General features: G+C 32.8%; 1 protein-coding gene across 2 annotated transcripts; it reads right to left on the bottom strand.

Annotated features, from left to right (window-relative positions):
* Positions 1-296: 296 nt before the first annotated feature.
* LOC120341549 (uncharacterized) lies at positions 297-22,409 on the bottom strand. 2 transcript variants are annotated; one of them, XM_039410081.2, is made up of 22 exons: positions 22,123-22,409; positions 21,231-21,345; positions 16,390-16,573; positions 15,872-15,962; positions 14,422-14,564; positions 13,770-13,849; positions 13,567-13,632; positions 12,896-12,979; positions 12,485-12,521; positions 12,009-12,045; positions 11,347-11,508; positions 9,584-10,961; positions 9,127-9,264; positions 8,226-8,314; positions 7,694-7,802; positions 6,838-6,914; positions 5,922-6,106; positions 5,217-5,370; positions 4,605-4,698; positions 3,848-4,006; positions 3,042-3,192; positions 297-2,740 (listed from the first exon to the last, which is right to left on the bottom strand). In XM_039410081.2, the coding sequence occupies exons 1-22, from the start codon at positions 22,146-22,148 to the stop codon at positions 2,607-2,609; spliced, it is 3,693 nt and encodes a 1,230-aa protein (XP_039266015.2). In that variant the 5' UTR covers positions 22,149-22,409; the 3' UTR covers positions 297-2,606. The 2 variants fall into 2 exon arrangements, with proteins under 2 accessions (XP_039266015.2, XP_039266016.2); XM_039410082.2 differs by having other exon boundaries at positions 14,434-14,564; positions 22,123-22,408.
* Between the last annotated feature and the right edge of the window lie 496 nt (positions 22,410-22,905).

Below are 22,905 nucleotides of genomic sequence, written 5' to 3'. Positions count from 1 at the left end.
TCGGCTCCCATCTCCCCCGGGATAAATTGTTTGAATCTTAATCTAACCTAATGTTTCTCAGGCCGAACAAGAATTCAGAGTTGTTCGAACCCACAACTGGCTCGGAGCGCATTTTTTGAACTTGCATCCAGTAAGACGATCATTTCATAACTGGTATGGGCTTCACCGCCATGTACTGTGAATTCAGATAAAAAAAATGTAAGTAATCTTCCATCCAATTTTCACATTTGACAACATTGCGAAATACGTTATATTAATTAAGCAGTCTGCCTCGGTGATTTAAATCAAGACTTCAATTGCATATAAAGCAATGTATTAGCAAAGCAATAAGATCCACCAAAAGCAGTTGCCCTATCTTGTAACCTTGCTTTTTCTCAGAACTTCAGTGATAAAAACTTGTGTATCCAGTGCGCACTGACACATTTATTCGTCTTGACAAATTGTGTAGTCCATTGTTGTGCAAAAGTGCAAGCTCCACACCCAAAGAAAAGTAACATGAACAACATCTTTGAAATGAAACTTGCACCCCATTTTAAATTGGCTAGAGACAAGGTACACAATGCCCGCTCATCAAAAGTGCTCTTTGGTGGCCTTGCATGTCACATTTCAGGAGAAAAAAAAAAAGGATGAATGGATGAGAAAAATACAATAACACTTTGCTGATAATTCTGCCACAGAATCAATTATTTAGTAAGATGCTCAATTTTACAAGGAAAATTTTTAGTGAATTGACTGCATTAAAATTCTATGTACTTTGCCGTTGAGGATAAAAATTATTGACACCTGGTCTATCCGCAGACCACGTAGAATAGTGAAGCATAGAATGTGAGAACTACTTCTCGCTGGGTAAAACCTTAGTATTTTGCAATTTCAGCGAAGCAAATGTACAGTTCGAACGGAGGAATAAAACAAAAAAGCTGTAACTATTATTAACATAACAGCATGGATGAAAACAGAAAAATAATGTTAGATATCTAAATAATATTAAAGTCATACCCATAACAATAAAATCAAAATCCATAACGATATCTAATAGCTATGCTATTGGCATGAGCCGGCACCTAAGCTTATAAAAGCAAATCAGTGAAACGAAGGATGAAAGAACGAACAAGTACCATATATAATGAACGAAATACATCAAAAATACTGGATAAATACCAAGTGAGTATGTGTCACCAAGAAGAGAAGAAAAAACGAAAAGATAAAAGAATTATGTAAGATGTAACTTGTTATATTGGAGTCACTAAAGTGTATTGAAGAAATCTCAGAGATAATCTGCATGCAATATGGATGGCATACTCGAAGCAGATATAAATTGAGTGGTTAATCACCTGTCCATATATATATATATACACACTCCTTTAAAAGTTTATAGAAATAATATTTTATGTGATGCGTCAGATCTATTTCTTTTCAATATAGTGAGCAATATATTTACATAGCTAACATGCTTTGCATATAGACAATCAGATACAGCAGTAGAATTGTACACAGTCATGTATGTACCACGGATAAGCATATCCTAAAAGTTAGTTACCAAATATTCTGTTAAAGATTTCAATGGCTGCTATCCGACTGTGAAAACTCCACATACTTTTACTGATTGGGGCATGTTATTAAAAACAATAAGGACCGACACATCACTGATTTGTAATATAAATATCCCTTCTCATAAAACTAATCATGCTGGATAAATAAATAGAATATAATCTTTCAATGTTAAAAAGAGGGCAGACTTTGAATAAATGCTGTTGGAAAAAAATAAGAAATACAAAAACAAAAGATCATCTGACAATAATAAAAGCATATTAAAACATGGGCTTTGGAACATAGTATTAAGGCCCGTGGCACGTAAATAAGTAAAGGAAAAACTATCATTTGACAAAACAAGTATGACACAGTTCCAAGTTATGCACATTATTGGTATTGGATATCGTGATAAAATTCAAGAGAAACAGAGAAACATAGCGTAAAACACGTAACATAAATGCAAAAGCAGCAAAAGAAAAAATTCCATATAAATAATATGAAGCCTAATAATGGAAGAAAAATGACAATGTCTCGCTGTTTCACATTACGAAATGCATGGCTGGCAACTTTACACAATTGCTTTATTATTAGCGATGAGATGAATAGCATAGAAAGTACCAATTTTCAATGATCGTAAAACACAACACAAGGAAAACTATGAAAACACTATATTGATAATAACAAGAGTTAGGACGGCAAGCCAAAACTTACAGAAAATAAAATCAACCATCTAACAGGCCACTTTTGAAACTTTCCAATCTCAAATCTCTTTCAATCAAAATCACAGTTCAGGCCTAGAGCCAACCATATCAAAAGCAGGAGAAACCAAAATAGAATTTTACTCGTTGCTGACGTGAGAAATCAATAAAACACCATGTAAAAATAGTTTCAAAAAAGTCAGTATTTTGGCATAAATATTTCAAAATATCAATATCAACCAATTTTACATCATCACAAGTAATTTACTAAAGAAATAAGTCAGAAAAAAGAAAAAAAGATGGCTATCTCTGTCTCACAATAAGGCATGTATGTAACTAGCTAGTCCAAGTCGCTAAATCAAGAATATTTCATGTTATTCATTCTCTGGGTGAGTTAGCTGTAAGAGTACGTAGTTGATGAAGCACCATCTTGTGATAAAGAAAAACGTCCCTCAGATTCGAGTGAAATGTGAGTGTTCGATTGCACAAGGTATCGATGTTACGGAAAAAATCTGGAAAATTTTAAATATTATTATTTGCAGACGTGAATAACAAAATGAATGGGCAAATAATTATTTCATGGGTTATTTACACAACCATTCTTTACAATGCCCACGAGATTCCCCTAAGAAAAATTTTGTTGTTTCGGGAGGGAAATATTACTCTGTATTTGGTGCAGTTTCAGAAAATGCAGGCTTTTTCAGAAAATAACTGATGAACTAAAAACATTGTATACAAATAAACTCACGGAAGTTAATTTATAGTTAACACATCTTTTAGTCATTGATCTAATCTATTTACGTGTATACATACCGACATGTTCTTCGAGCATATTTTCACCCTGGTCCCATTTTTCATGGGCCTGCAGTAAATTACACATGATTGTATGGTGCTGGCGATACATATCAAACATTTTCTGTGGAAAACTATATCCTGCATGTGTTGGAGGAGTCATTTTACCAGCCTGAAATGTGAAGAAAAAAAAAATAAGGAAAACAGAATCAATGTATATGTATTACCTATTTTGTGAGTGACTGTACAATGTGTCCCCTGTATGTGTCCCGAGCTAGATTTGTGGAAAAATAATTATGGTGTAGCAGTTTTCTGGACAGTTCACAATAACTGTTAGGGAGACTAGAGTCACATGGTAAAGGACTCAAAGTGACACAACCATCTGGATAAAAAGATACGACTGTAACTCGATATATCCAAACCGCCATAAAAACTTGTCTCTCGAAGATAAAGTGAATAATATCGCAAAAAAATGCTGGCGAAATACAATATACCACATCGATTGTTGTACTAGCTGTTATCGGCCATGTTGATGCTGAGATAAATCTACTATTAAATAAACTCGATTTGTGTCTTGGGAAAACCTGACTTGACAGCGCAGTATGGTACCTCAATACCAGAACTTTAAATTTATCTGGGTCCCAGACTTTACTCAAGACTTGGGATGGCTCGTGACTCAGTAGATGGGGTTTAGGGACTTGTACCTCACACTAGTTTCTCATACCAGAATTTAAAAAAAGTTTCAAGAAAGACAAAAGTTTCCTGAATGAATGCAATACCTAAAATGCTATAAATCATTTTTGTTTTATCATTAAAAGCAAACTAACCTGTGTCGAACTAGAAACCTGTTCAACATTAGTGCTGGCTGGAGATGGACCATGGTGACCAAATGGAGAAGGCACAGCAGGAGACATTGGACTCACAACATTTGGTGCAGAGTTAGTGTGATGCCAAGGAGATGGCGTACGATTAGACTTGCTCATCGACTGCAATAATAATAGTATCGTATAAAGTAAAAGGTTACAATATAGGATTAAAAAGTCTTGCTTGTCTCTCAGTCTGTGAAGACGGGAAAATTTACAATTGATTCCGACGATGACGCTTTTCAACAATTTTTATTCGGTCTTCTGACCCCATGCTGATGAAAATTCCTTCAGAACTTCCAAGGAGATCATATTTTGAATATGAAAACTTTGGTGTGTGCAAGTTATTTTAATAAACTGTTAGAAACGCTTGGGCAACTTATTTATTTTGGTTTCTGTAGAACCACGATGATCAGCAAAAAAAGTCTTCAATTCCGATTCAAACTGTGGGGTATTTAAAATCTTTACTTTGAAAATACAACTCCGAATACAAAGAAAAAACGCAGACTGAACAGTTCTACTTGTGTCATACCATATTGATGACTTCAATTGGAGGCATACAAACAGCATTCTTAAATGATATGTATAATTTTGAAGGGTGTAATTAAAGATGATATTTGGATGAATGATGGAATAACATGATCAGGCGATTCAGTAAATATAATTGTACCTATGCTTTCGCGAAGGAAAAGGGTCCTAATCCAAAAATTAAAAAACATACCTTGAATTGGTCAGTCAAAAGTTCAGAATATTTTACTGCAACATCCTTTTTTAATTTAAAAATGCGTAGATATAAAACTGCTTGGCATCGTAAGCTGCAATGAAAATGAAAATATTGAGTAAATGAATTACTATATGATGCATTCAATAACACTGTAGTATCATGCCATAGGACATACAGATTGATATAATAACCAAATATCAAATATTGTTATACATACGAATAAATGCAAAGTAATGAATTTAGCTAATGATCAGAGAGTTTTTGATAATGTGCTGTCATGTGACGAATTGCAGCGCCTCCTAATGTGACCTATGCGGCACCATCACTCTGAAGATGGTAATAGCCATGTGGCAAACTGAGTCTTGTGCTATTTGGCTAGCATGTATCAAGGTTTCAGCATCTTCTAAATTGTAAAAGTTTTTATTTCTATCTAGTAATAATGTTCGAGTTAAGAAACACCAGGAAAACAGTCTATTCTTCAATGACTTTTGACTACATGTCATATTTTGACCAATTTCATCATATGCTACGAGTTTTTAAAATATCTTAAAATAAAATGGCATTTCCTAATGATAACAGATAAGATTTAAAAATTTTTAACATGCTCACCATGAAATCATGATTCTTTTGAAAATACGATCATCCTGCTCAACATGAGGACGCATTTTGAGTACAAAGTCGAGTAGGGGGATAGTTTGCTGGTACATGTTGTTTGGAGAATGGGAAGCACTCCATGAACTATTGCTGCTAACTTCTAAACGATCTGAAAACATAGATTTGCATCAGAGAAAATAAATAATAATAATAAGAGATATCGGATTTGAAGGGCTATGCAGAATAGGAAATAGTAACGCCACTTTGAAAACAGAAGTTTCTCTATATGACAGTAGAAGCAAAAAAATTGATATAGTACTGATATATGAATTGCTTCTGATCAGAGACGTTGAGTCTATAAAAAATTCACACTCATATAAAAAATGACTCAGCTCTGACTCTTGGTGAGAAAGATTTTGTCTCTCGAATCTAGGATAAATAAAATTTTGACTCTGACTTTATCTAATAACTCTTGAGAACCAACACAAAAACCTGTATTTGTAAACTTTCTTTATTTGTCTATTAAGAATGTTAAATCCAGCTTTACGCTTTTAAATTCCTGTCAAATTTTTTTTTATCGATTATTACCATTAGATTCTGAAGTTTTGATTGTGGGGAGTTTCTAAGTACAACTCCAGCTTATCCAGACCAACTCCAATATAAATGAAAACAAGCTAAACTCCAACTCCCTGCTTTTGAAGTTGCAATTCGATAAAATACCTTCTCTATTTTCTGTTTCCATAACTGAACCACATATGATGAAAAACAAGGAAGCCTCGAAGTAAGCGAGTGCTCGATTCATTGCTTCTCCAGCTCTCGTCCTTCCATTCCTTGAATCAACCATTCCATCCCCTTCATGTTTCATACGTTTCCCTTCTCTCATGTACCAATCAGACGTTTGAATTCTGTGAATAATACATAAACCATACATGAAAAGGGTCTGATATTTGTAAAAAATAATATAAACCATAAACGTATTGTTTACTATAAGAAATAGTTTTGCAGCAAATTTTGATTAATCTGGTTAATTCAATGAAAATATAGAAAGTTTATTATAAAGACAAGTTTCATTATTCCAAGATGTTTTGCATAAAAGTCACGTTATCTATAGAATATATTTCAAATGAACTGGATTTGAGTCACCTAAGATCTTCTAAAAAAATGTTATGTAGGATTTGACCATTTAACTTCCATTTAATTATCGAATTTTCAAAAACACTAATCCAAATTAGCATTAAATTATATTTACAGTAAATTCAAAGGGTATCTATATTTGTTACTAGCAAGATATGAATATATAAGAGTTTTGTGTATATTGTGCAGTGATATTTTAAATATATAGGGTACAGAAACAAGCATTCCAAATAACAAGCACTTTCTATTCCCTCTAAGTACTACAATTAAAGCAATAAAATCGAATAAGATAATAAGAGTATCACCAACAATTCTTTATTAGTTTTCATTACCAAGCTATTTTTATGATTCTCAAGTAGATTCAAAGGGTTGCTACATTGCCCAAGGCATAAAGTAATTAATCATGAAAGGATTTGCTTGTTGCAAAAGTCTTTTCTAATTGATTGATCCATAAATTGCATGTCAAAGTCATATATACGATCACTTATAAAATGGAACAAACCTTTCTTGCTCTCCGGGAACACTCGAATCAGGCAATACAAAAGAGGCACTACTGGCAGCAGTGGACTGTTTAGATGGCTAAAAAGATAATAACGAAAATAAACCTTAATATAACATCGGTTCTCTCATTATATAGGGGTATATAAAGCTTAAAGTGTTCTTCTCACTGAATTTTTTAACATCATCATAATTGCGAAGATGACAGCAAATGTCAAAGAAATCCACATTTTTTGTGCAATAAAGCTCATTTTATTTTTATGTACTTTTTTTTGAAATATCAATGGTACATTCGCCAGTAACCTTGTCCTGTCCCATGCAGAAGGGCAAAAATGGTATTTATAAAATGATTACAAATAAGATAGACCTGAACAAAGAATTGAATTGAACATGTAAAAGTATATATAACACGTCAATATAAAGAAAATAAACGGCTCATCCACCTGAGCCAGCCAGTCAAAGAAATATAACGTGTATATCAGATATATTAGACTAAATCATTTTAATTTAATGCTTCCAACTAGCTTTTAGATAGATACTTCATCTCTTCTATTGAATTACACCAGCTAACCAAATCGAAGCTACTGTAATTTGGAGCAAAAACATGTTTGAAAAAATACTATTATTAGACTGATCAACTTGATTATTATGTAAAAATGTTCTATTAAATAGTCTTGAAAACATAAAAATATAGTCTGATGGAATTGGAAATTATCTGGCTTTCTAAAAATTGGAATATTGCTTAATCTAAAAATTGATGGCTATTTCAAAATCACCAACTTTCGAATATTTAGTTATGAGGCAAAATCTCAATAATATACAGAAATAAAAATAGCTGTAGTCAATATAACAGAACTTACATCATTTGAAGTTGGACTTTCTTGCCTTGGAGTTCCCACAACATGTTGTGTATGATTGGTGGAAGGATAAGTAGTACGATCGTTATGCGATTCTTCCCTATGCGAAGATCTGAAAATTTAATAACATTCAATAAGTTAAAAAAAACTATAGCAGTGGTTCCCAACCTTTTTTTCAAAAGACCCAAATTTTTTAAAAACTGAATTTTGTAAAATGTCACGCACCAAAGTTATGCTAAAATACTAAATATGTTGTAATTTTATGACTAAAATTAAGAAAATGATATAAAACAATCAATTCCCATAGGTTGGGATCTGTGTCACGACTAGTGGAATAAAAAATAATCACACGTCATCAGAGTTGACTCACGTCAATCTCGAGTCACAGAGCTAAGTCTCGAAGGCAGTTGATTAGTCTAATCTCGAGTCATTTCTTTAGATGACTAAGGATACTTGAGTCCTTGATGAATAGTGACTCAAGTGATGCCTCAACACTGTTAACTAATAAGCAAACACAATGAGCAAGTATACATACTCCACGCTTGCAGAATCCTGCCACTGATCCACATTAGTTGATCCTTTGTGCTTCGAATTCTGAGAAAATGTAGCGGAACGAGGGCTGGTCTGTTTATTAGAAAATATAACATTAGGAAAAAACTTAAAAAAACTGAACATATAATAAAAAGTCAGCAGCTCCTGAGTCCTGACAACCGAAGACTCACATAATATATATCACATAATATATTCATTCAACTTAATTATTAATCTGAATTATTCCTGAAATAAAGATTATATTATATCTAATATGACCCATTTCGAATTCATTCACCCTGCGGCTTGCCCGGTTTTGCAGGATGGCACAAAAAAACAGAACCCAGGTCATTTGGAACATATTCTAGAAAGAACATAACTTTTGTGCAAAGTGTCTTAGATTACTAGAACTTTTGGTTAAAATTATACACAAACAGAAGTTAAATTTTCGTTGTATTTTCTTGAGTCACCCGGTATTAAAGCAGTTGTTTTGCAGTTGATATGTAGGCCTACTAAATAAGATCTGTTATCTGCGATTTAACGATATTCACAAGGTAGTGCTTCTAACTCGAAGATTAATATATTGAGACTAAAATTGCTAATTAGTCTAAGTGATTTAGGGAGTCCTGCTCGGTCAGACGAAAAGTTACAGAAATATATTTGTGTTAGTATACAGCAAGACTCTTGAATCACTTAGGAAAGTAATCTTCAAACTTGCTACAGCATCGCTGTATCAGATACATACGGATCTGCCGGCACAAAGACATAGAAGAATGATAAGTAGAAACCAGAAACCCAATCAAATACTAATTTGTATTTTGGAATAAAATGAATAAATGACTTAAAAACGGATGAAGAAGGTATACAATGAAATATGAAAAGTCGGAAAAAAAATCTTTCCTTACCTGTTTTAATTTCGCCTTGTCCCTCCGTTGTCTTTTTCTTGCATCTTCCTCATAATTACGATCAGGAACGGCGTGTTTACGTTTGTAAGTCGCTGTATTGCAATTATCGACTAAATCTTGGCTATCGGCTACAGCAACCTTTCAACGAAAATAATCAATTACAATAAACCTAATAATATTTTGTGATTGTTAATATATTGCCAAATATAGTAAGTATGAAATAAATTTAAGTTAACACCAAATCTTCGGAATATTATGATATTTCCCAATATTATTCAGATAGACACATGTACAGGTTAATTTTGAAAAAACTATTTTACTTATGATAATGACAATTTGTCTAAATCCACACTATCAATTTCCGCATTTTCAAGAATTTAGACAAAATTATAAATATTCGAAATTCAAACAAATATTTACAAGATTTCGGAGCGTGAACATATATTATGTGTAATACCTGAACACAATTTGCCTTTCGGATTGGTTGTTCAGTCTCACTACCAGTAGACACAGTGGTAAAAGTCCGTTTTTGTGGAACAGCGTGGACGCTGGTGCTTTCAGAACTAGAGGTTCTAGACAACGCGGAAGCATTCTTTGATAACTTAAATTTTTTATTCGTTGTATCTTCTCCAGAAAGGCCGAGCAATGTTGAGCGAATCCGAACCAATAATTCAGGATATAAAAAGTCCTCTCGTGAAGGCGGCTTAGTCTCACCGACATCATGATTGTCATCCCGATGAGTGACGGCAGTTTTCCACGCATTTTTCGAACCTTTTGTGTTGGTTCTATCCACAGTGCTTGAATGGACGGTTGAATTATCTCGTTTTCTCGAAGGTGGTTTATTAACACCTTCATTTTCAGTCGGAGCGTTTCCGCTTGGTGTCAAAGAGCTGGATGAAGACTTGCGACCATGTTTTTTGACATTTGCATGCTGTTCATTCTGTAGTTTCCATCTATCAGGCTTATTTTCATAGTTAGTAGACATCGTCTGCTTTTCCACTGATGTTTTGCTAACACCGGAATCTGAATTTCTTTGATTGTTTGTTTCAATTTTATCTTGAATTTCAGTTTGCGGATTTTGTTCAGCGCTGGCCCTAATGTCGCTTAAACTCCATTCATTATTCTCAAGTGGTTCATTGTCATCAGAAAGTTTATCTTCATCTTCAATATCGCTTGGATCTTCATCAGTGTTGGATCCTGAATCGGAGGAAGAGTCTGAATTAGAATCCGAACTCATATTGATATCCTCATCTGATTCATGATTTGAAATCCTGTCGGATTCGGATCCGTTGGGACTTTCTGCTTTTCCTGGCGGATTTGTTACAGCTGGTGTCGAATGTCCAGTCGAAGGACCTTTTCTCCCTACACTCGGCCAACGCTTGGCATTCGTTTCTGTGGTCGAAGAAATAGTTTCCTTGCTAACACGGGAAGTAGTTTTTGTTTCTTCTGAATGATTTCGACTTGAAGATATTTTGTTCTGACTATTTCTAAACTCGTAAACATGTGGAAGGTGGATTTGGGACGCGGCTAAATCATTAACCTTCCGTGCAGATATTTTGGAATTTGGCTTTTTCGTTTTTGAAAGATAATCATCCTCATGTGACGGCCCGAGTGATGAAAAATTTTCTCCGGAATTCTGATCAGTACGATCTCCTGACAGAGCCGAGTGCTGAGATGATGCTGGAGACGACCTATTTTTGCTACTGGTCAACGAAGATGATTGCTTTTTATCAAGCTTTCTTCCGCGAGATTGGCCACGATTTTGCTGACCAGTATCTTTTGGTAAAGGAGGGCCACCTTCACTTCTGATAGATTTTGCAGTCAGTTGCGCTTTCCTATCCAAAGAAAAATTTACCAATCTCTTATATATATCCGCAGTAAAACCAAATTACCTTATGCCACATTTTTAAAAAATAGACTTTTCTTCTCCCCCTGCAGTTAGTCGGGGTTTCCAGGGTGTTCCAGGTTCCATCTTATCTAGTGCCGTATGTCCATTTTTTTAGTTTTGGCTATTAGAAGCAAACTAGCTTATGTTCAGTTTTTAGACATAAGCTACTTAGTGCTATGACCAAAAAATAATTTATATGACAGGTTGGAAAACATATTATGTCTGTGTATTATAAATAAAGCCAGGACCAGTTAAAACTGAATAATGTAAAAAGAATGATTTAATCAAATAGGCACTAAAATCCTCATTTTTCAATAGAGCATATAGCATACCCGCCATCATTGTTATGCATCTTTGTATTTGTCTCAGCAATATTTGAATTGGAAGATAGTAAAGGATTGGAAGGTTGAGTTTGTGGCTTTAAATTATCAAGATTCCAACTAAAACTGTCATCATCTTCATCAGAACTATCTTCACCACTACTTTCAACATCACTAAAGCAAAAATATTTCAAATCAAGATTATTGGCTTGATAATATACGATAAGGCATATGACACAGACACAAATGTTATAGCCTTCCCTTTTCCATTTGAATTTTTGAAAGTACTGACAACATAGTATTACATAAAGGAAACTATATAAAAGTAGTTAGATTTTTAGGTTAGTGACATCCCAGAAATTAAACTTGTCTAAAATCATGGTCGCAATGGCCTACAGGTCCATAAATACAGCTGGGGTTTAAGTCCCATGCCACCACCTTAATCAGATGTAATAAGCCCAATAATGTAATAAATGTAATAAACCCAATGATTCTAAACTGAAGCATATCTCCTGAAAATGTAACAGCACTACTTCAAATCATTCTACTATTTTGCATGAAACAAATGCTTTGCACATATTGTGACAAGTTATATATGTATATATAAATTTATTACAAATATATAAAAAAAATCCTAAGAGTATAATATATATAGTAATTCTAAAACAAGTTACCTGGCTATTTTGTCGTCCATAACACCAGCATTGGCAGCTGAAATATGTCACAAATATATTTTTAAATATGGTCATGATTATAGATTAAAAAAAGTTGGAAATCTTGAAGAACCCCGTAAAAAAGTCAGCCTGGGATAATTAAAACTGACCATATTCAATCAATAAGAAAATTGGTGGCCTCACAAAGTTTTTTTTTCCAAAATCAGTTTATTTGAAAGTCACTACCTCATATCGGTTTAATTGATTGTATTGACATAAACTATTTTGTGCTGCGTCGATCGATATTTGCTAACACATAATCCAACATTATAATTTCACATAGTCTCAGTAGCTTTTGGTTCAATAGTGATCGCCCATAACTTCACTTAGAGATCGATTGTCTAATTTCTGAGTAAGTGCGTCTTCGACTCTGCTTTGGGAAATCCTTAAATAATATTCACTAACTAAGGTTTCAAAATTAAATACCTATCACATACCTTCTGTGGAACTTTCAATTCCAGAAAGTTTTCTTTTCTAAATATGTATAAAAATACATTGATATCACAGTTAAATATACTTAGCATTATAATTAATTCTTGCTTCCAATTAAATTATAACAACCCTTTTATGTTTTATATAGAAACCGTTTGGGGCATTTAATTTTAAACTTAGCAGGAATGCAACTTCATGAAGCAGTACAGAATCTACAGCAGTACAGAAAGCACTACAGAATGGTAAAACGCTACCAAGTCCAAGGTGACAATGTTCTAAAAACAACAACTGGATAAGATAAAAAAGCTGGGCATTTCAAAACTACTTGAAAAACCAATGTTTCAAACTAACGCAACCAATTAATATTATGCAAGGTTCGCCTATTGGCAAATCTTAGAAGTTTGAAGTTAACTTACCGTGCCAACAAAATTGAATCCTTTCTCCAGCATGCTTGGTGTCTTGATTTCTGTCAGAGTAGGCGGGCAATCAACCATCATTTCCTGTAATAGGAAAAAGTGGAAACACGATTATTATTCGTGCCATAAATAAAGTACAAGCGGTGAAGAGATGACTGGCAGTCAAGGTTGAATCCAAGCCAAATTTGGGGGAGTACACAAATTTTTTTTTTTTAATATGACGTTTCTTAGTGCCACAAATAAAGTCTAAGTGGTGAAAAGATGACAGCCAGTCAAGGGTGAATCTGATCCAAATTTTGGGGTGACGCAAAATTTTTTTTTTCATACGACGCTTACTCCCGCCGATTGCTCCGAACAAGGCGAGATACAATCTTGAAAATAGCTGTCCAAGCTGTTCAGTTGGTTTGTTCGGAGAAAGAATTGACAATGTGCCAAAAACATCCGAGTTATCAGTGAATCGTTCACAACGAGAGCAAAATAGTTTTAAGAAAGATGTCCAAGTTTGTGTCTCACTGCAAATGCCATAAAACCCTTTCTATCAAACTTACTTGAAAAATTGGGCTAGCTATTCTAATGCTAGAAGTGTATTGTGAAATTTTGAAATAATAAAAAAGAAATTAGCATTTTGTGACAAATCTGAAAGACGAAACAATATATATTCTTTACCATACCTTAAAAATGGTTTCGACGCCACAAAAATCACTATCAACACTTGACACTCTGTCTCTTTCCGAAATCTACATAAAAAAGGAAAATTTATATTATAAATATAAAATTAAATATCCCAAGATAACATAGTTTTTTAATTATTAATAAGCAGTGCAGCAATTCTATATGTAAAATATAAAAGAAATAAAATTTTGTTACTTCTCACCAAATTAGGTTTTTCACTGCCGTCCAACATTGTTGCGTTACGACTGTTGATTGGTGTATGACTGCTGCTGTACGATGGCACTGTTTGTTCATTTTAATAAACATTAGTAAAAAAATTTAACACTCAGAAATTAAAATTAGGCCATTTATAGCAAGAAGACAACCAACACTTATACACACGTAAATACAAGTATGTTTATTTGTATATCGCCACAGTAAAATGGAAGTACCTTATTTTCCAGAAATAGGCCAATTTGATCTTCTGCCATTATGGGCAGATAATGCCTTATGTACATTTTTAAATTTGGCTCTTAGAAGCACACTAATACAAAAATGAGATTTTCTCAAAACTTTTCATTTATGACATAAAATAGTTTGGCTCTACCGAGATGATATAGGTAGATGAAATATTTGAATATAAGGAACCTGTATGTAGGAGTTTTATAAAGCGCTCAAGAAGTGTATGTACCAATATGGAGGTAACTAATTTTGTTCGCCTACTTTACATAAAGTTGTGTAAAGGGACTGAAATTTATGGTATATTCACTTGGCTAACACAGCCAGTCCCAAAACTCAGAATAGAACTAAAATAAAATAAACTCGGAATAAAATTATGGCCTAACCCTAACCTGGTACACACACTACAGGAGTACCTTTATAAGTACCTGATCCAGTTGATAAGTTGTGCTCGTTACCACCAGTCTTTGATTTATAAGAAGATGATGATGGGTGCCCACCTTGGCTTCGACGATTTTTGTGATGGGAGTGTTTTTGTGATCTATTTATTGTCTCCTCCCTAAAATGGTAAAACAGCATAAAAATTTAAAAAAACAGCACCAACAGACATGATAGAAATCATTTAGAATCGAGATTTTGTTTCTTATTTTAAAAGATTTTCGCAGTAAAATCATGATTTTGTGATAGATTGTTATATATTGTGACACATCTATCAGACATATTCTTTAAAAATACTCAAAAACAAAATCCAAATTTGACAAATATCTTCATAATAAACATGTTATTGATATTTCATATTGTTCTAATTTAATTGCATTTTTCAAAGCTATAATAAACATGTACATGACGCATAACATGTTATACACCACTAACACCAGTAATTTTCAATTGAGGTTCCACGGCATTCTACCACAAGTTCCACAAGTACAGTGCAGGAGTTCCGCAAGATTCAGTTCAAATTCAAAGAGTTCATATTAATACATGCATATATTTTAAATACAATCAAACACCTATAACAATCGTGACTATTATTAAACTTGCTACACTTCAAGGATCATTTTGTCTTGGAGTCTTTTGTCTTGAGAGTTTATTTAAATATTTAGTTTATACAATTCAGACAATAAGACTATTTCACAGGGGTTGCTCGAGCTTCTGGAATGTTTCATTGGGGTTTCGCTCCACCAAACTGGATGAAAAACCAATGCTATACACTAGGGGTGGCCAACACGTCGATCGCGATGGACCGGTCGATCGCCACAGCTCGGGTGGTCGATCAACTCTGATGTCGAGTGAATTTAATAATATACGCATACTGAAGTTCGAGCAGCCATGTAACATTTGTGGTTTGAGGATATTTATCATTCGCTGTTTAAAATAACCCATGGATACTTGGCAAGGTCTTTTGAGGACCTTTAAACACCTATGACTAAGAATTATTTAAGCCTTGGATCTGAATTGTATGATTCGAATAAATCCTGATTAAACGATAAAAACTTACTAGAGACACAATTGAATATTCAAATTAAATAGAACATAAAAAATATTTTAGTTGCGATTTCATTAAAAATGCGCCCACAAAGCCGAGATTATTGGCAGCGGTGAAATGTTTTTGTATGCGTGTGCGCAGTTATCTACATATTCAGTAGCCTCATTTGTTTCTGCGTATGACCTTGTTACCGATCGCAAGCTATTCTGAAGATTTTTCGCGGTCGAAAGCAGGTTGGTCACCCCTGCTATACACAATAACAAATCAAAATTTACATCAATATTAAAACTGGGATAGACATATTTTAATACTAATTTACAAGCGCTTAACATATCAAAAATTTCTTTTTAATAAAATGTGAGTAAAAATTAAAGTCGAACCTTGATTTCAATGTACTGTTAGCGGTCGAACTTGAGGACAATTGTTGTTTGGAAGTTGGATTACGAGAAACAGAGCCACGATTGGAAGAATCTGTAACAAAATTGAAAAATTTTCCATTTGAAAAATATTATATTGACTATGATAGATTTACATCAGCATTAGTATCTCAAGGAGCATATAACATAATTTTAAAAAAATCTATAGATAATAATCTCTGACGTCTACATGATATCTTGCTAATGATATCAGTGTAAAAGGCGAAAATCACACAAAAGTATATGAATTAAATATTGTGTGAAATATTGAACATGCTTAACTCAGAAGGATTAGAAATAGTTTAGTAATAACAAATTCTTGTTGTGAAAGAAGCTATATTTTGTTAATTCAGATAACTGAAATTACTGTTTTTTTTTTTATAAAATTTACAATTTTTTCCAGTTTATGTAATTTGTAATCAATTGAGTAATTTTAAGTCCATATCACAATAATTATATATTATATATATCACAATAATTACCTTTGCTTAGATTGGAGCTGGTGAAAACAGGAGCTTCATTCTGTGGCGCAGGTGTTGGGGGGCCTTGCTCGGAGCGTGATGTCCCCAGATAAAAATTTTGATTTTTTAGAAGTATTCCAGATATAGTCCGAGAATCACCGAGTGTGTTGTGTATGTTTCTTGTTAGTGAATCTTGTCTGGAAGTCTGAAAGATAAAAAGAAAATAATCGTTAGCTTTAATTTTAAATTCGTCTCTAAAATATAAATGAGATATCGTTATTGTGTTCAATCACACATATACCTGAATAGTGTAGAGCAAGCGTCGGCAACTTTTAGTACTGAAAGAGCCATTTGACATTCTTTCTGTCAAACTCAAACCTACTCAGAGCCGCAACATCTACTCTAATGTCAGTGGCTATTAAAACTCTTGGAAAACCAATTATGATGCAATATTCCACTTCTTACTGAGAAAAAATTAAATAAATTCCGAAATACGCAATAATTAAGTTTACGACAAAATGAAAACAACTTGGAAAATGAAAAGATAAGTTTGTTTTGACAGATTTGAATCTCCTTAATGCGACCTATTTTTGGCGCTCTCCGGTAGCCGCAGGTTATCGATCGCTGGTGTTGAGCAATAGAAACAATTTCAGCTTCCAATGCATCAGTGGATCCCAACCTTTTAATACATTACTCCTGTTGTTTATTTTAAAATCCCACAAAAAGCTGTTCCCCCGTTTGCTGCTGGATCATTAGTGGATCAATAGATGGTAATATTCCCAACTTGCAATCATATTTTTGAATAGTTTGTAATCTGAGCATGGATATATATTACAATGCAACTAAATGATTTAATATTAATATTACTTCAGTTGAATAAAAAGTGAAATTTTTTTTCATAGAAAATGTGATATTCCTCCTCGTCATCTACACAAAATTTACAGTTACTGAAACATTGCAATGCTGTCATCTAAAACTCGTGTTAATTAATAATGATTCATTTGTCTAAAATAAGTTGTATATAGCTTGATTTATCTTAAGACAACTTTCGGTGCTCCAGAAGTATGCACACCAAGATGTCATACAACCTTAATCCTAACCGGTACACACATACTATGTTCAGGTTGTGCGCCATCTTTGTGCACATACTTCTGGAGGTCCCAAATTTCACTGGACAATAGAGGAAAATAAGGGAAAAACAGTGTTTCCAGACACACATTTACGAAGAATTATGAAGACTGTTACATAAAGATAGATGTTATCGACGATAATCACCATTATCACCAGTCTGGCCCCAGAAACAAATTAATTATTTAACGATAAAAGTAACGATGGCTTTAATATGATAGTTAAAAATTTGGAAAATAAATTGCAACATACAAGTTATCATGAATGTTCAAAAGGAATTAAATATTTAAAACAATTCAAAATTAATTATATTAAATAATTTGAATTCTTTTAGAAATACTTTAAAATAATTTCAATTTCAGTAATTAGATTGCATCGCTGTTTATCTCAATTTTCATGCATTTCCAAAATTAAACTCATTGAATAGATATTGGCTTCTATGTTACACATGGCCAAATTTAGAATATATTTAATAATCCATATTCAAAAACATTACTTCAGAATGTATCGGAATAAAGAAATGTTTGGTCTTGATGATTCCTGTAAAATATTTTTTTTAATTTATACTACACAAAGAAGTATAGGCAGGCTACTGGTGAATAAACAAACCATATATTTCTGAAAACTTAATATACAAGCCACAACCACAAAATGGTATCTAGGATGTCATGTTCATGTTACATGTTATTTGCTGTATAGTGATAAACTACAGAGTAAATAACAATATCAATTGACAGTTATCTTGAATTTGAATGAATGTCATCAAAGTTGGAATTTTTTCACCCCTACAGAACAAGGTAAGCATTGCCTTGGATCAGGGGTTTCCGAACCGTGGGCGGATTTAGACCCGCGTAACGATTTAAAATGGCCCGCCGAATCTAAGAGAAATAGTTTGAATTTTAATCGTATAAAAATACTAATTCGCTTAACACTTTATGTGTTTACCTTTCTGCATTCTAGATACAGCCAATTGTTACATCGTTATCAAGCTTAAGCAAGTGTATTTCGTAACAATTCAATTATACCGGTATCTTATGTATACCTACCGGCATTAGAATTGCATACGTCAGGATTTTAGTAACAGCCTAATATCAAGAAATCTTGAAGGTGTCAAAAAAATGAAAACTGAAAACGAGACGTCTTTGGATAAATAGCAGCGTTCTTATTTCTTTATTAAAAAGAATGAAACTTTAGCGATTTGTCTTCCTTGCCAACAAACTATTCCAGGTCTGAAGGAATACAACAGTAAACGTCATTATGAGAAAATGCATTCTTTGAATTATGATCAGTTGGAGCGTGAGCAGTGTATTTCAAAATTTATTTTACTGTTAAATTCAAACAAATTTATATTTATAAACATTCGGATGATTTTTGTGTAACAAAACCATACGAAGCCAGATGAGCAATTAACTTCCTTAGTGGCTATCAGTTGAAAATTCCTCGTTGAATGTCATGCTTGTTATTCTTTGAATATTCTATAACCTGACTGTTATATTTATTAAGAAGATTTTAGATTTGTTTGCCTTTAAATTGTGTGTTGTATCGTGGCAAGTGTTTACTTACACTGTTCAGTATGTCAATTGTCAAAGTAAAGATCCTTATTATCACCAGTTAGATATCAGGCTGTATACAACTGTAAGTCATTATTGCATTGAAACAGATCTTTTATACATGTTATCCACACAAAGTATAGGATTAAGCACCATTTTGTTTATATGAAGAAGTTTGCGAATCAAATTTAGACTAACTTAATTCAAAGAATCAGTCTGTGACTACATTGCAAAGACCTTTCTTATATCTTAATCGTATATTATAGCCACAGAAACATGTATATAAAGAATAAATACACAGAGTTTGGGAGAATACAATATCTATTCATTCCATAAAAGTGAAGCTCTTCAAACTAACCGAATAATGTGAATCATCGATAGTTATTTCATCAATGTAATGTAAAAATATACCAGCTGTTAGCTTTCTTCTTGAACATGACAATCGAAAGACAGGAACAGAATTTTGACACTGAGATACACAGGTCAATATGGTATATATTTAAGATCACAGGCTGTTAAGAGCAGTATTGATTTTATTATTTTAATCTCATGATTGCAAAACTGACTAAATATGTTCCATGTGAATGTATCAGATTGTGTCATATAATATCTAGCTTTCAAAATTATAAAAGAGCAAAACCTAGTCACAGTTACTCAATTGGTAATCATTTGTAATTGAAACAATACACCAAATTACAAAATTTTCAAAGGCATTGTACTTGAATGTATCCATATGAATTCAAATAAAAAAGGAATTAAAGAGCTTAAAGTAAATTAACTGACAAGCAAACATGTCATCGGCAACTTATTTGCACCAGTGCTAAAAATAAAAATACTGTGTCAATGAAAATAAAATGGCGCTAATACAACAAACGAATTTCCTTGCCTGAGGAAACATTTCTATCAAGTTATCAATCAGACTTTGCATCAGTGCTTGAAACACACGGCATGTACCAACCATATTGCTTGACATCAAGAACTTGCCTAGAGGCATTGCTGTAGCAAAACAACAGTAATATCGGAAGGACTGATTTAACATATAACGTGAGTGTGTGAACTCTAAATAAAGACGTATTCCATAGCCTGGTACATGTTAATTATTTCACGATCATGGGTTATTAAGTAAACTTATACTCCATTAATTGAGATAATCTATGCTTAAATAAAAATGGATCCCAAGGTTCAAACAATAATTGAAATGGAATAACTAGTGTATAATAGGATATTTCAAATTACAAAACATTCACAATTTTAACATATCCCCATTGTCTTTACATCTAAAGAAACCATTACTATTATGAAATGTTTTTCAGTTCGAATTAATTGTTGAGCCAAATGCTGAGTATTATTAATGTAATATTTGAATACTCCGATAGGCCTGTTAGTTTTCTCTTACATCTAACACATGTAAACAATTTTCTTTTTTCCCAATAGCAATATGCCAAATAACATATACTATATAGTTTTTATTACATGCCTATATATCTTGTGTCCTTGCATAAACTTTTTGCAATGCCTTACAATATTGAACGACATACTGACGCAAAATTACGATGTGACTAGGTGTGTTTAAACTCACAGTGAATAATGGAAATAAGACAATTAGAAGGTTTGTGAATATCTTACATGAATAACACATTGGTCATTCAAAATAAGTCTTAGTCAAATTAGGAAACAGTACAACATTGAGGAACGAACTATGCAACAAAAAATTATATTGCCAATGACGGTGATACTGCCATACTGCCTACTAAAAAGTTATTAATAACGGATTGAGGTCACAATTGATCGAATGACTTATGCTAACCGATTCAAATATTAAATTATAATCGCTGTAACTTCTATTATGATATATCCATATTATCAAAGGAGAAAATTATTATATATCTGGCATTTGTCATGAATCGATTTCAGTAGCTAAGATCACGACTGCAGAGAGTTTTCTCTCTAGGTGGTCAATTTTTCGTGTGAAAATACAATTGTTAGAATCAATACTCTTTTTTACCAAATATTTTAAAAACGGATAACTTATTATTCAATCTGTTCAGTCAATTCCTAATAATAATAAAATGCGAATGCTACAATTCAAAAAAAATTAAATGATGCCCACAGAGTATTCTATTACATATCTTAGTCAATGATAAATATGGATGTAATAATGCAGTAAAAATCAACAAAACTTACATTAATTTTTTTTGGTTCTGAAAAAACTGGATCTTCGCTCCCTTGCTCTTGCTTCATAAACTGTTGCTCTCTTCGCTTTTTTTCTCTTTCCCTCTCTCTTTGTAAAGAACTGTTCCTACAAAAATATAGTTTGAGGTTAATGCAAATAAAGAAATATTGAAAAAATACTTTATCAAAAGAATCTGTACAGAATCATTGATTATAAAGACACAAAATAAACCTTAACCCGACAATCCGACATGGCCGAGGAGACAAATAGCCTAGGTAAACACTGCTAATGTAAATAAAAAACAAGTCCTAAGATTATTAATTTACCAAACCATGTCTCTAGACCGTTAATATTTCATTAAATGGGATCATAGAGAAAACGTTATAAATTGTTGATAATAATACATATTTTAAAGTCGATGTCAGCATATTTGCATCAGATGGTATAAGTAACTTGACTTAAATTTTGTTTTATCAAAATAAACATATTCATATCATATGTCAATATTACCTCTATGATACCACAAAAACACAAATTTTGGCAATGGATTATAATATTATGATTGTTTTATAATATGCGGTAGCCTGTAAATAAAAAAACAAGTTGTTTGTATTAAAATAATTGATCCACGCTGCCTATTCGACTAATTCATTGCCATGTTCCATAAAGGAAGCCATCCAAATAATGATTGGAAACATACAAGCATCCCTACACAAGAGTTATTAATTTAAAAATGTTAAAGTTATGTCGTAAAGTGATACATATATAATGCGTTGCACATATCACTGATTGTTGCTTTACTAATTTTTAAAAAATTTGGCAAATAAATTCATAAAAGAGAAAATATATCTCTAGGCACTCACATTTGGAGTGAGCAATCATAACATTAGGAGTAAAACATACCTTCCATCATTTCTTGAGTACGACATTTCTCTTCTTTCTGAAGGCCAAAAGAAATTGTTTGGAATTTATCCCTAGAGGATTGATTGCTGAATAATTGTAATAATTTTCATGTGTACAACATCGTATGACATCTGATTATGCAGTTGCTTAGTTGCAAACTCTTGTTGGGAATGTTGCAAAATAATATATAATAAGTGCTTCGCCAAATGGCGACGTTTATCGTTTTTTTTTACAAATTTACTCTTATGCTACTTTTCTAGTTAATGCTGTGAAGATGAAAACTTTAGAAAAACATACGTATATTAGCCCCTGTAGGGCACTATCTCCATCCCCTCATCAAAAACTTTTACTGTAACAATATATTATTTCTGATGTTTACATAAGTTGGGATTAAAATATTTTAACAGTAACATTCAACTCCACAATCAGATAACGGTAATCCGAGACTTCGGAAGCCCTAAATGAACTGATAAAGACTAAGGAGTGGCGTCGAATTGCATTGTTACAATGAATTGACAAACCCTTGTATATGACTATGTATGATCAGTAACACTACTGAAATTATTGCATAAAGCAAAGTATATTTAGATGGGTCTTAGGTATATTGACAATATTACATTTATTTAAAGTTTCCCAAGTACCCAATGTAATGATATTTTTCTATTTTTTTTTGTCTGTTTGTCTGTTTGTGAAATTGCTTACTACCTCATTTATTGCTCTTAATAAAAAATAGAATTATAATATATTGTTTCCCCCATTGAAAATGAATTTAACATGTTTTAT

Source organism: Styela clava, chromosome 14, assembly GCF_964204865.1.
Source record: "Styela clava chromosome 14, kaStyClav1.hap1.2, whole genome shotgun sequence".
In the NCBI taxonomy this organism is placed as follows: domain Eukaryota; kingdom Metazoa; phylum Chordata; class Ascidiacea; order Stolidobranchia; family Styelidae; genus Styela; species Styela clava.
This window is presented reverse-complemented; position numbering and strand designations above follow the sequence as displayed.